This window comes from Salmo salar, chromosome 01, assembly GCF_965601325.2.
Source record: "Salmo salar chromosome 01, fSalSal1, whole genome shotgun sequence".
In the NCBI taxonomy this organism is placed as follows: Eukaryota; Metazoa; Chordata; class Actinopteri; order Salmoniformes; family Salmonidae; genus Salmo; species Salmo salar.
Genome location: NC_138291.1, coordinates 152,176,724 through 152,191,986, shown reverse-complemented (window position 1 = coordinate 152,191,986; position 15,263 = coordinate 152,176,724). Strand labels below are relative to the sequence as shown.

At 42.6% G+C, this 15,263-nt stretch overlaps 1 protein-coding gene across 4 annotated transcripts in view; it reads left to right on the top strand.

The window, feature by feature from the left end:
- LOC106565973 (regulator of G-protein signaling 3) overlaps nucleotides 1-15,263 on the top strand; it is a 200,272-nt gene that overhangs the window by 57,139 nt on the left and 127,870 nt on the right. For all 4 annotated transcript variants that reach the window (XM_014133716.3, XM_014133701.3, XM_014133709.3 and 1 more), the window contains one exon: nucleotides 6,014-6,125. In XM_014133716.3, coding sequence (XP_013989191.3) covers nucleotides 6,014-6,125 — 112 coding nt within the window. The remainder of the gene's footprint in view (nucleotides 1-6,013; nucleotides 6,126-15,263) is intronic.

Genomic DNA, 15,263 nt, shown 5'->3' with positions numbered 1-15,263 from the left:
GTAGGCAACAACAGCTCCACTATGCTGATCCTTAACACAGGGGCCCCACAAGGATGCGTGCTCAGACTCATCCTGTACTCCCTGTTCACCCATTACTGCGTGGCCACACACGTCTCCAACTCAATCATCCAGTTTTAAAACCATGCAACAGTGGTAGGCCTGATTACCAACGATGATGAGACAGTCTACAAGGAGGAGGTGAGGGCTCTTGTGGAGTGGTGCCAGGAAAATAACCTCTCTTTCAATGACAACAAAACAAAGTAACTGATCATGGACTTCAAGAGACAGCAGAGAGAGCACGCCCCCATTCACATCAACGTGGCTGCAGTGGAGAAGGTGAAAAAAGCTTAAAGTTATTTGGCATATACATCACTGACAATCTGAAATGGTCCACTAACGTAGACAGTGTTGTGAAAAAGACGCAACAGCGCCTCTTCAATGTCAGGAGCCTAAAGAAATCCAGCTTAGACCCTAAGACCCCCACAAACTTTTACAGATGCACCATTGAGAGCAACCTGTCGGGCTGTATCACTGCCTGGTGCGGCAACTGCACCGTCCACAACCATAGGGCTCTCCAGAGGTTGGTGTAGTCTGCCCATCGCATCACTGGGGGCAAACTGTTTGCCCTCCAAGGACATCTTCAGCACCCAGTGTCACAGGAAGGCCAAGAAGATCATCAAGGAACTCAGCCACCCAAGCTGTTCACACCCTATTACCATCCAGAAGGCGAAGTCAGTACATGTGCATCAAAGCTGGGACCAAGAGACTGAAAAACAGTTTCTATCTCAAGGCCATTAGACTGTTAAACAGTCACCACTAGCCAGCCTCTGCCCAGTACCCTGCCCTGAACTTAGTCACTGTCACTAGCTGGCTACCACTTGGTTACTCAACCATGGAACACTGGTCACTTTAATAATGTTTACACACTGTTTAACCCACTTCATATGTATATAAAGTTTTCAAGTCAAGTCCTATCCTATTTAACTTCTATGGCTAGCACCTGCGGGACACAGCCAGTGAAATATCAGGGCGGAAAAATCAAAAACAACAAAATGTCATAATTCTAATTTCTCAAACATACAACTATTTTACACCATTTTAAAGATAAACTTCTCGTTAATCTAACCACATTGTCAGATTTCAAAAAGGCTTTACAGCGAAAGCAAAACATTAGATTATGTTAGGAGAGTACATAGACAAAAATAATCACACAGCCATTTTCCAAGCAAGGACATGTGTCAATAAAACCCAAAACACAGCTAAATGAAGCACTAACCATTGACGATCTTCATCAGATGACCCTCCTAGGACATCATGTTACACAATACATATATGTTTTGTTCGATAAAGTTCATATTTATATCCAAAAACAGCATTTTACATTGGCGCGTGATGTTCAGAAAATGTTTTCCCACCAAAACGTCCGGTGAATGTGCACATCAATTTACAAAAATACTCATCATAAACATTGACAAAATATATAACAATTATTTTAAGAATTATAGATAGACTACCCCTGGATGCAACCGCTGTGTCAGATTTTAAAATAGCTTTACGGAGAAAGCACATTTTTCAATATTCTGAATACATAGCTCAGCCATCACGGTGAGCTATTCAGACACCCGCCAAGTTCGGGGCAACCTAAACTCAGAATTAGTATTAGAAATATTCTCTTACCTTTGCTGATCTTCGTCAGAATGCACTCCCAGGACTGCTACTTCCACAAGAAATGTTGTTTTTGTTCGAAATAATCCATATTTATGTACAAATACCTCTGTTTTGTTCGTGCGTACAGATCACTTATCCAAAGGCATAACGCGCGAGTGCGGAACGAGAGACGAAAAGTCTAAATGTTCCATTACCGTACTTAGAAGCATGTCAAACGCTGTTTAAAATCAATCTTTATGGTATTTTTAACGTAGAATTGCGATAATATTCCAACTGGACAATAGCATATTCATTCAAGAAGAAAAAGAAGGAACGGCGTGCTCGCGTGACTGCGCATATCCAATCCCTTTGTTGCCAGGCAGACCACTCAGAAACTGAGCTCCTGTTATCTGCCCAGTGACAGGAAAATGCTCAAACCACTTTCTGAAGGCTTTAGACAGCCAATGGAAGCCTTAGGAAGTGCAACCTCCCCCACAGACACTGTAGCTTCGATAGAGAATCAAAAGAAGAACTACAATTCTCAGACTTTTCACTTCCTGCTTGGATTTTTCTCAGGTTTTTGCCTGCCATATGAGTTCTGTTATACTCACAGACACCATTCAATTAGTTTTAGAAACTTCAGAGTATTTCCTATCCAAATCTACTAATAATCTGCATATTCTAGTTTCTGGGCCAGAGTAGTGACCTGTTTAAATTGGGTACGTTTTTCATCCGGACGTGAAAATACTGTCCCCAAGCCCCGACAGGTTAACTATTGTTGTACAATTCTTCAGATGTACTACATATTCTATCCATATACTGTCAATAGTATCTATACAGTACATCCCTTCACACACACACAGTGTTAAACAAACATATTTTAGAATTTAGATTCTTTAAAGTAGCCACCCTTTGCCTTGATGACAGCTTTGCACACTCTTGGCATTCTCTCAACCAGTTTAATGAGGTAGTCACCTGGAATGCATTTCAATTAACAGGTGTGCCTTGTTAAAAGTTCATTTGTGGAATTTATTTCCTTCTTAATGTGTTTCAGCCTATCAGTTGTGTTGTGACAAGGTAGGGGTGGTATACAGATGATAGCCCTATTTGGTAAAAGATCAAATCCATATTACGGCAAGAACAGCTCAATTAAGCAAAGACAAACAACAGTCCATCATTACTTTAAGACATGAAGGTCAGTAGATCCTGAATATTTCAAGCTCTTTGAAAGTTTCTTCAAGTGCAGTAGCAAAAACCATCAAGCGCTATGATGAAACTGGCTCTCATGAGGACCACCACAGGAAAGGAAGACCCAGAATTACCTGCAGAGGAGAAGTTCATTAGAGTTAACTGCACCTCAGATTGCAGCCCAAATAAATGCTTCACAGAGTTCAAGTAAGAGACACATCTCAACATCAACTGTTCAGAGGAGACTTGATGAATCAGGCTTTCATGATCAAATTTCTGCAAAGAAACCACTACTAAAAGGACACCAATAATAATAAGAAACTTGCATGGGCCAAGAAACATGAGCAATGGACATTAGACCGGTGGAAATCTGTCCTTTTGGTCTGATGAGTCCAAATTTGAGATTTTTTGTTCCAACCACCGTGTCTTTGTGAGACGCAGAGTAGGTGAACGGATAACTTTTGCATGTGTGTTTCCCACCTTGAAGCACGGAGGAGGAGGTGTGATGGTGTGGGAGTGCTTTGCTGGTGACGCTGTCTGTGATTTATTTAGAATTCAAGACACACTTAACCAGCATGGCTACCACAGTATTCTGCAGCGATACGCCATCCCATCTGGTTTGTGCTTATTGGGACTGTCATTTGTTTTTCAACAGGACAATAACCCAACACACCTCCAGGCTGTGCAAGGGTTATTTGACCAAGAAAGAGAGTGATGGAGTGCTGCATCAGATTACCTGATCTCCACAATCACTCAACCTCAACCCAATTGAGATGGTTTGGGATGAGTTGGACCGCAGAGTGAAGGAAATCCAGACAACAAGTGCTCAGCATATGTGGGAACTCCTTCAAAACTCTTGGAAAAGTGTTCTTCATGAAGCTGGTTGAGAGAATTCCAAGAGTGTGCAAAGCTGTCATCAAGGCCAAGGGTGGCTACTTTGAAGAATCTCAAATATAAAATATATTTGGATTTTTTTTACACTTTTTTGGTTACTGCATGATTCCAAATGTGTTATTTCATAGTTTTGATGTCTTTACTATTATTCTACAATGTAGAAAATAGTAAAATAAAGAAAGACCCTTGAATGAGTAGGTGTGTCCAAACTTTTGACTGGTACTGTATATACTTTATATATATATATATATATATATATACAGTTGATGTCAGAAGTTTACATAAAACTCGTTTTTCAACTACTCCATAAATTTCTTGTTAACAAACTATAGTTTTGGCAAGTCGGTTAGGACATGCATGACACGTCATTTTTCAACAATTGTTTACAGACAGATTTTTTCACCTATAATTCACTGTATCACAATTCCAGTGGGTCATAAGTTTACATACACTAAGTTGACTGTGCCTTTAAACAGCCTGGAAAATTCCAGAAAATTATGTCATGGCTTTAGAAGCTTCTGATAGGCTAATTGACATCATTTGAGAAAATTGGAGGTGTACCTGTGGATGTATGTCAAGGCCTACCTTCAAACTTGTCTCTTTGCTTGACATCATGGGAAAATCAAAAGAAATCAGCCTAGACCTCAGAAAAAAAATTGTAGACCTCCACAAGTCTGGTTTATCCTTAGGAGCAATTTCTAAACACCTGAAGGTACCGTCACACCGCTCAAGAAGGAGACACATTCTGTCTCCTTGAGATGAACGTACTTCGGTGCGAAAAGCGCAAATCAATCCCAGAACAACAGCAAAGGACCTTGTGAAGATTCTGGAGGAAACACGTACAAAAGTATCCATATCCACAGTAAAACGAGTCCTATATCTACATAACCTGAAAGGCCGCTCAGCAAGGAAGAAGCCACTGCTCCAAAACCACCATAAAAAAATCCAGACCACAGTTTGCAACTGCACATGGGAACAAAGATCGTACTTTTTGGAGAAATGTCCTCTGGTCTGATGAAACAAAAATAGAACTGTTTGGCCATAATGACCATCGTTATGTTTGGAGGAAAAAGGGAAAAAGACGGAGGCTTGCAAGCCGAAGAACACCATCCCAACCATGAAGCACGGGGGTGGCAGCATCATGTTGTGGGGGTGCTTTGCTGTAGGAGAGACTGTTGCACTTCACAAACTAGATGGCATCATGGGGAAGGAAATTATGTGGATATATTGAAGCAATGACCCCAAGCATACTGCCAAAGTCGCGGCAAAATGGCTTAAGGACAACAAAGTCAAGGTATTGGGATGGCCATCACAAAGCCTTGACCTCAATCCTATAGAAAATTTGTGGGCAGAACTGAAGAAGTGTGTGCGAGCAAGGAGGCCTAGAAACCTGACTCAGTTACACCAGCTCTGTCAGGAGGAATGGGCCAAAATTCACCCAACTTATTGTGGGACGCTTGTGAAAGGCAACCCGAAACATTTGACCCAAGTTAAAAACATTAAAGGCAGTGCTACCAAATACTATTTGAGTGTTTGTAAACTTCTGACCCATTGGGAATGTGATGAAAGAAATAAAAGCTGAAATAAATCATTCTCTCTACTATTATTCTGACATTTCACATTCTTAAAATAAAGTAGTGATCGAAACTGACCTAAGACAGGAGTTTTTTACTCGGATTAAATGTCAGGAATTGTGAAAAACTGAGTTTAAATGTATTTGGCTAAGGTGTATGTAAACTTCCGACTTCAACTGTATATAAACTCCAGAGTCCAACATTACTCGCCCTAATTGTTAGATGTTACTGCACTGTTGGAGCTAGGAACTCAAGCATTATCAACACCTGCAATAACATCTGCTAAATATGTGTATGCAACCAATATAATTGGATTTGATAAGCAAGCATGTTTGTGTTTGTGAGTTTGTGTGTGCTTATGAATATGTGTTTAGCAAAAGAGCATCTAGTGTGTTGTGCGTCAATGTCAACTTTTTTTGCAATATATGCATAGTGCTGTTATGTCGAGATTTAGCGATATGAGATTCTCAGCCAAGTTTAATTCAGTCTCCCCTCTCTCTCTCTCTCTCTCTCTCTCTCTCTCTCTCTCTCTCTCTCTCTCTCTCTCTCTCTCTCTCTCTCTCTCTCTCTCTCTCTCTCTCTCTCTCTCTCTCTCTCTCTCTCTCTCTCTCTCTCTCTCTCTCTCTCTCTCTCTCTCTCTCTCTCTCTCTCTCTCTCTCTCTCTCTCTCTCTCTCTCTCTCTCTCTCTCTCTCTCTCTCTCTCTCTGTAGGTGACCGTGTTCATCTATACAGACCTGATGTTGGTGACCAGAGAGGATGAACCAGGGAGATGTAACGTCCTACAGAACCCTCTATTTCTCAGACAACTACGGCTACAGGACGGTCAGTGTTTCAACTCTTAAACAAAAACCTTAGAGCTGGTCCTGGTGCTATTAGACATGACCCCAACATGAACCCCTTTAACCCCCTGTCCCTAAAACAGCTTTGACGGTCAGTGTATAAACCCCATAGGCCTAACCTTGACCTTGTTGACCTGACCGATCATAGACTTGACAGTTACCCTCAAACCCTCAACCTCAGACAATGCTGAGACTACAGGATGGATTTCCTAAAAACAGTTGAGACGCGAAGAAGGTACTAGTTGCTGACCCTTGACATGGACCTTACTCTAAATCTGACCCTTAGCATCTACCATGTGTAGGCCAGCAACAGTGAATTACATCTCCCTGTAAGATAGAGATCCATAAGGTGTATTTTTATATATTTTTTAATCTAATTTTACTGCTTGCATGAGTTACTTAGCCTCTCTAGAGTATGTGGGACGAAATCGTCCCACCTACTCAACAGCCAGTGGAATCCCGTGGCGCGTTATTCAAATACCTTAGAAATGCTATTACTTCAATTTCTCAAACATATGACTATTTTACACCATTTTAAAGACAAGACTCTCGTTAATCTAACCACACTGTCCGATTTCAAAAAGGCTTTACAACGAAAGCAAAACATTAGATTATGTCAGCAGAGTACCCAGCCAGAAATAATCAGACACCCATTTTTCAAGCTAGCATATAATCTACCATTATCCAAATGCGCTACTGTTTTTCAGCCAGGGCCTGCAAAGACATCATTCAGCGGTTTGCCGCCTTCTGAGAGCCTATGGGAGCCGTAGGAAGTGTCACGTTACAGCAGAGATCCTCAGTTTTCAATAAAGAGAGTGTAGAAGCCCAAGAAATGGTCAGACAGGCCACTTCCTGTAAGGAATCTTCTCAGGTTTTTGCCTGCCATATGAGTTCTGTTATACTCACAGACACCATTCAAACAGTTTTAGAAACTTTGGAGTGTTTTCTATCCAACGCCAATAATTATATGCATATTCTAGTTTCTGGGCAGGAGTAATAACCAGATTAAATCGGGTACGTTTTTTATCCGGCCGTGAAAATACTGCCCCCTATCCATAACAGGATAAACACTCCACTCAGTTGGCACCTTGCAAAGAATACAGTAGTGTGGCCCACAGTATAACAAAGCACTGCAGGTCAAATAAATGCCTCTTACTGTCAATGCATGTGTTCATAATGTAGAGAGGAGATGGAGAGGGTTCTGACTCAGAGTAGAGAGCTGGGGTTACAGTAAGCCAGAGCCGGCTGGATGCTAGTGAGATCCTTTCAGTGTGAAGAGGCTGTAAGTATATGTGAGTGTGTGTGTGTGTGTGTGTGTGTGTGTGTGTGTGTGTGTGTGTGTGTGTGTGTGTGTGTGTGTGCTTTCACGAGAAAGTGAGATCTGTTGATATACTGTACATAGGGATCAGGTGGCAGAGAGTCCAGTCATACTGATCAGCTGTGGTTGGACAGTGTGGAGCCCAAACCGAGTCACAATATCCTGGGGTGTCTGTGTCCTGTCCCGCCGCATCCCTGCAACGACACTGCTCAAAAAAATAAAGGGAACACGTAAACAACACATCCTAGATCTGAATGAAAGAAATAATCTTATTAAATACTTTTTTCTTTACATAGTTGAATGTGCTGACAACAAAATCACACAAAAATAATTAATGGAAATCCAATTTATCAACCCACTGAGGTCTGGATTTGGAGTCACACTCAAAATTAAAGTGGAAAACCACACTACAGGCTGATCCAACTTTGATGTAATGTCCTTAAAGCAAGTCAAAATGAGGCTCAGTAGTGTGTGTGGCCTCCACGTGCCTGTATGACCTCCCTACAACGCCTGGGCATGCTCCCGATGAGGTTGCGGATGGTCTCCTGAGGGATCTCCTCCCAGACCTGGACTAAAGCATCCGCCAACTCCTGGACAGTCTGTGGTGCAACGTGACGTTGGTGGATGGAGCGAGACATGATGTCCCAGATGTGCTCAATTGGATTCAGGTCTGGGAAACGGGCGGGCCAGTCCATAGCATCAATGCCTTCCTCTTGCAGGAACTGCTGACACACTCCAGCCACATGAGGTCTAGCATTGTCTTGCATTAGGAGGAACCCAGGGCCAACCGTACCAGCATATGGTCTCACAAGGGGTCTGAGGATCTCATCTCGGTACCTAATGGCAGTCAGGCTACCTCTGGCGAGCACATGGAGGGCTGTGCGGCCCCCCAAAGAAATGTCACCCCACACCATGACTGACCCACCGCCAAACCGGTCATGCTGGAGGATGTTGCAGGCAGCAGAACGTTCTCCACGGCGTCTCCAGACTCTGTCACGTCTGTCACGTGCTCAGTGTGAACCTGCTTTCATCTGTGAAGAGCACAGGGCGCCAGTGGCGAATTTGCCAATCTTGGTGTTCTCTGGCAAATGCCAAACGTCCTGCACGGTGTTGGGCTGTAAGCACAACCCCCACCTGTGGACGTCGGGCGATCATACCACCCTCATGGAGTCTGTTTCTGACCGTTTGAGCAGACACATGCACATTTGTGGCCTGCTGGAGGTCATTTTGCAGGGCTCTGGCAGTGCTCCTCCTGCTCCTCCTTGCACAAAGGCGGAGGTAGCGGTCCTGCTGCTGGGTTGTTGCCCTCCTACGGCCTCCTGATGTACTGGCCTGTCTCCTGGTAGTGCCTCCATTCTCTGGACACTACGCTGACAGACACAGCAAACCTTCTTGCCACAGCTCGCATTGATGTGCCATCCTGGATGAGCTGCACTACCTGAGCCACTTGTGTGGGTTGTAGACTCCGTCTCATGCTACCACTAGAGTGAAAGCACCGCCAGCATTCAAAAGTGACCAAAACATCAGCCAGGAAGCATAGGAACTGAGAAGTGCTCTGTGGTCTCCACCTGCAGAACCACTCCTTTATTGGGGGTGTCTTACTTATTGCCTATAATTTCCACCTGTTGTCTATTCCATTTGCACAACAGCATGTGAAATTTATTGTCAATCAGTGTTGCTTCCTAAGTGGACAGTTTGATTTCACAGAAGTGTGATTGACTTGGAGTTTGAGCAGTATATATACTGTATGTCTGTAACGGTTGCCTTTAGAGAGAGTGGACCAAAACGCAGCGGAGTTAGTGTTCGTCATATATTTAATTACGGCAAGAACACTATACAATACAAAACAATTAACAGTCCTGTCACGTTAAACACAGTAACACGAACAGAAACAATTACCCACAAAACTCCAACGGAAAAACATGCACTTATGTGTGACTCCCAATCAACAGCAACGAACTTCAGCTGTGCCTGGTTTGGGAGCCACACACGGCCCAAAACAAAGAAATACAAACACATAGAAACAGAACATAGAACGCCCACCCAATGTAACACCCTGGCCTAACCAAAATAAAGAACAAAAAACCCCTCTCTATGGCCAGGGCGTTACAATGTCTGTGACGCACTTTAGAGCACCCTTATCTCTCGCTTTTTATGTCTCACTCTCACTCTCCCCCACCCTCTCTTTCATTATCTCTCTCTCTTTCTGTCTTCTCTCTTATTCCCAAATCTGCCTGTTCTATCTCACCATCCATGCCTGAGGGGACATCTGTCATTAAATATGGTACCTTATAAAACTCCCCTCCCTCCCTTTTTCTATCTGTTTCTCTCTGTCTCTCTCTGTCCCTCCCTCATTCTCTCTTTCACTTTTTACTTTTACATATTCCCTCTGAAATGACAGCTCAAACTAAAACTTTATATAATTGTCCCTAGGACAACACCCCATTAAAGCGCCGGTTTTAGATATTGAACTACGTGTTGTTATCAGTGTAACAGTTCTACCATTCAACAGTCCAGTATGTGACTGCCTTCTTTGACATACGAAGTGAGCTACTGGTCAGGCTAGGGAGAGGTTAGCTATTATTATGTGTTTAATCCAACAGATGACAGGGCATTACATTATGTTACATTACATTATGTTACATTACATTATGTTACATTACATTAGCTCATGTTCTGGCCCCGGAGACACAACACACAGGAGGGGGGTGTAGTAGGTCTATCCTCCCCATGAACTGTGCTCTCAGCTGGGTCACGCTCTGCACGGTTTTCCCCTGCACCCCTCCACCACAGTGGAATAGGAAGTCATCAGGGGATGGGAGGGATGTGTGTGTGTGTGGGAGGGGGGTGTACAAGGAGGGTGCATCTCCACCCGCCTATCATTGTTATTTTAGTACGGCAAGGCCTCTCAGGAAAGAGGCTCCGGGGACTGTGTTTGTTTCAACCAGGGTGGTGTGTGTGTGTGTGAGTAAGTGAGGTGGGGCAGAAGTGGGACAGGGGATTTCCTGTGACCCTGTCACCTACTATAGAGACAGGGGTGTGGAGCGTGGGAAAGACAGAGGGAGCTAAGAGAGAGCACCACAACAGACACACAAACTACACCCCCACACACTGTTGTGTGTACCTGCAGAGCACAGTCACATCAAGCAAAACATTTGTTATTTGCAAAACATCACATGAAAGGGGCCTGTTATTAAAAGGGCCCTTATATAGTATGACATTTTCTTATTTAGCATTTGAGAAGCATCTTATAAAGGCCATATGAATTCTTCATAAAGCATGACAAGTTATCCTTTGTTATCCTTTTTTAAAGAATGATTAAAATAGCCCAACAGTATTAGTCCAAAAGTATCAGTCCAACAGTATTGGTCCAACAGTATTAACAGGCTGTAATTGCCATACAAGCTGTGATCTCCCTCCCCATGTGCAGTAGATGTCTTAAAGTGACTCAGGCGGCTCTCCTGCAACTGTAAAATAAATGCAAGAGTGACCTCTGCTGTTGAGTTGGGAGAATCGCAAGCATTCTGATCTGGTTCTGAAAAACAATTTGAGATTGCAGCGAGGAGATGCAGTATTCTGCCTAACAATCTCACTCGGCTGCCCCCCGGGGTTAGCCCAGTGATACACAGGCTGTCCATGGAAGTCTGTGTTGAACGAGCAGTTATCTCTTTCGAAATACTAATTTGATGTACAGTGCATGTACACTGTCACAGAAACACGACTGCCTTCAATGTGAAGTTCTAACATGAGTTGGGATGGTAGGAGGGAGTTTTATTATTTTATTTGCCTGAGAATGTTCCTTAGTCAGTAAATATAGTGCTGAAACTGTGATACTGACTTTAGCATAGGATCAGAAATATTGTTCATGTAAAATCAGTAACCAATTACGATTACACCTTAATTGCTGTGTTTGTCATAGTCAGTCAGGTTCTATGTACAGTTGACTTTTCGTGTCATAAATCAATTTAACAGTGGTATTATTTATGGTTGACCAATATGCTAATTCATGCAGTAATTAGTGAAGTAACAGTATTGAACCAGTATACTAATATCATAATATAGTTATTAGATAGTTATTAGATATTGCACATATTATTGTAGGTGAGTATACAGCAACCCTTGGGGACGAACATGACCTCAGTGGTGTGAAGGGTAGAGTGTGTTTAGGTGGTCAGTGTTCCTAAGGGATACAACTGCACAACAGAATCTATATTAGTTCACTATATCTCTGTCTGGATCTCCCCTAGCAAATGACAAGATAATAGTGTCTGGTACAGCTAGTGTTCTACCTAGCTCTTATTTCTCTGACCATGACTTTGGCATAGGCAGGTACCCCCACACACACACTTTTCTCCTTGTTGGACAGTAGGGTTGAATGGCGGGAACCCAGTTATCGAGATTTACCGCCCAAAACCACTTAATTTTCAAGGAATAAATAACTGCGAGAAAACGCTCTTTTGTAATAAAATATTAGAATAAATTATTTATATGAACATGATGTGAAATGGAACTGCTAAATTATGTGATGTCTAAATCTGCAATCTCTACGGCCTTCTCTCTGGTCACTGTATGATCAACGCTCAAGACCGACAGCCCATCTCAGTATGTACACCTATTATCTCATAATTTATTGGGACAGTTACACCTACATTTGCTGCAGCATAGCCTGTGCTACAGTAATATAAAAAGCGAATGCACGTCTAATTTACACATCTCCATCTGGCTTTCTGGGGTCACCTTGTTTATTTATTGTCGTGATATATATTATTTGTTTAATTTAAATTGCAGCTACAGAGTTTGAAACACTCCTATATCGTTGCTTTAAATCAGTGCATGAACGAGCACTCTCTCAGCAGTCTCTCCCTCTCCATCAATTCCATTCAAATTGCATCCAAAATAGATAATCCTGTTCAAGATTGATATATAGGCATATACTGTACAGTGGATTCAGAAAGTATTTAGACCCCTTGACTTTTTGCACATTTTGTTACATTACAGCCTTATTCTAAAATTGATTCAATAGTTTTTTTTCTTCATCAATGTACACACAATACCCCATAATGACAAAGCAAAAACAGGTTTTTATAAATATTTGCAAATGTATTAAAAATCAAAAACTGAAATATTTTATTTACGTAAGTGTAACGGTCGTCGTATGAAAGGGACCAAGGCGCAGCGGGTTGAGTGCTCATCTTAACTTTAAAAGAACACGTAACAAACAAAACAAGAAAACGATCGAACGAACAGTGTTGCAGGCTAACACACAGCAGTACAACAACAACTTCCCACAAAGGGACAGGTGAAACAGGGCTACCAAAGTATGACTCTCAATCAGCAACAACGATGTACAACTGTTCCTGATTGAGAGCCATACTAGGCCAAGACAAAGAAATACACAACATAGAAAACCATAGAAATACAAAACAAGAACATTACCCAAAAACCCTGGAACACATAAATCAAACACCCCTCTTACATAAATACATGTCCCATTAAACCCCGAACCACATAAAACAAATACCCCCTGCCACGTCCTGACCAAACTACAATAACCAATAACCCCTTATACTGGTCAGGACGTGACAGTAAGTATTCAGACCATTTACTCAGTACATTGTTGAAGCACCTTTGGCAGTGATTACAGCCTCAAGTTTTTTGGGGTATGATGCTACAAGCTTGACAACTGTATTTGGCGAGTTTCTCCCGTTCTTCTCTGCAGATCCTCTCAAGATCTGTCAGGGTGGATGGGGAGTGTCACTGCACAGCTATTTTCAGGTCTCTCCAGAGATGTTCAATTGGGTTCACGTCCGGTTTCTGGCTGGGCCACTCAAGGACATTCAGAGACTTGTCCCGAAGCCACTCCTGAGTTGTCCTGGCTGTGTGCTTAGGGCTGTTGTCTTGTTGGAAGGTGAACCTTCTCCCCAGTCTGAGGTTCTGAGTGCAGTGGAACAGGTTTTCATGAAGGATCTCTCTGTAATTTCCATCCTGCAGCATGATGCTGCCACCACCATGCTTCACCGTAGGGATGGTGCCAGGTTTCCTCCAGACGTGACGCTTGGCATTCAGGCCAAAGAGTTCAATCTTGGTTTCATTAGACCAGAGAATCTTGTTTCTCATGGTCTGATAGTCCTTTAGGTGCCTTTTGGCAAACTCCAAGCGGGCTGTCATGTTCCTTTTAATGAGGAGTGGCTTCTATCGAGCTCTACGGACAATTCCTTCGACCTCATGGCTTGGTTTTTGCTCTGACATGCACTGTCAACTGTGGGACCTTATATAGACAGGTGTGTGCCTTTCCAAATCATGTCCAATCAAAATAATTTACCACAAGTGGACTCCATCCAATCAAGTTGTAGAACCATCTCAAGGATGATCAATAAATGTCTTTAATGTAGGGCTCATAAAATGTATTTAATCAGGCTCAGGAATCAGGCTTGAATTTTTTATCAAAGCTCTAATCAAATCCAGACATAAACCTATTTAAATGCATTATAATACTTAGAATGATATTTCCGGTATTGGCGGGAAATATTGGGTTACCCGGGAGAAAAGTGATTTATTGTCTGGATGGAACATTTGTAAAATACTAGGAAAATATTCAACCTTAGTTAACAGACAGTGCTCTCACTGTGGTAGACAGTGGAGACAGGTTGACAGCCTGGAGTTAGAGAGGACCAGACACTATGGCAGGTGGGCCCATCACACACCATCACAGCCTGTCTCATTCCATTAAGGAAGACACAAGGACTGGGACACACACACACACACACACACACACACACACACACACACACACACACACACACACACACACACACACACACACACACACACACACACACACACACACACACACACACACACACACAGACAGTTTGTTTGAATATGTGTGATGGGTGGGAGAGATGTAATGTCGATAACTATCAAGGCTTAGAGATCTTTATCACACCCTCTTGGCCGCCATATCTCTTCTGCTCAGCAGATGGCGTGATTCGAGGAAATGGATGGATGGAGGGAGGGAATGGATTTCTCCTGTCTTTCCTTGGCCGAAGTTAATCACAAACCTCAGCCTGGAGCAAAGCTCTTTTTAAATTTGATCTTAAGGTTACTCGAATCCCTGGCTGTGACCCCAGTCTCCGAGGGGGTCTCAGGGGGAGTGGGATATGTAAAAATGACATTTCCATTTCACACCACACACTGTACTTGCAGTGAAAATGGACACATATAAGCACACCCTAGGTGACCTTTGATACACTTAGGCCGGAGTCGTTACAACACTGGCCGGAGTCGTTTTCAACCACTCCACAAATGTCTTATTAAAACAAACTATAGTTTTGGTAAGTCAGTTAGGACATCTACTTTGTGCATGACACAAGTCATTTTCCACAAGTTTACAGACAGATTATTTCACTTATAATTCACTGTATCACAATTCCAGTGGGTCAGAAGTTTACATACCCTAAGTTGACCATGCCTTTAAAGAGCTTGGAAAATTCCAGAAAATGATGTCATGGCTTTAGAAGCTTCTGATAGGCTAATTGACATCATTTGAGTCAATTGGAGTTGAACCTGTGGATTTATTTCAAGACCTACCTTCAAACTCAGTGCCTCTTTGCTTGACATCATGGGAAAATCAAAAGAAATCAGCCAAGACCTCAGAAAAAAAATCGTAGACCTGCACAAGTCTGGTTCATCCTTGGGAGCAATTTCCAAACCCTGAAGGTACCACGTTCATCTGTACAAAAAAATAGTACGCAAGAATAAACATCATGGGACCACGCAGCCATCATACCGCTCAGGAAGGAA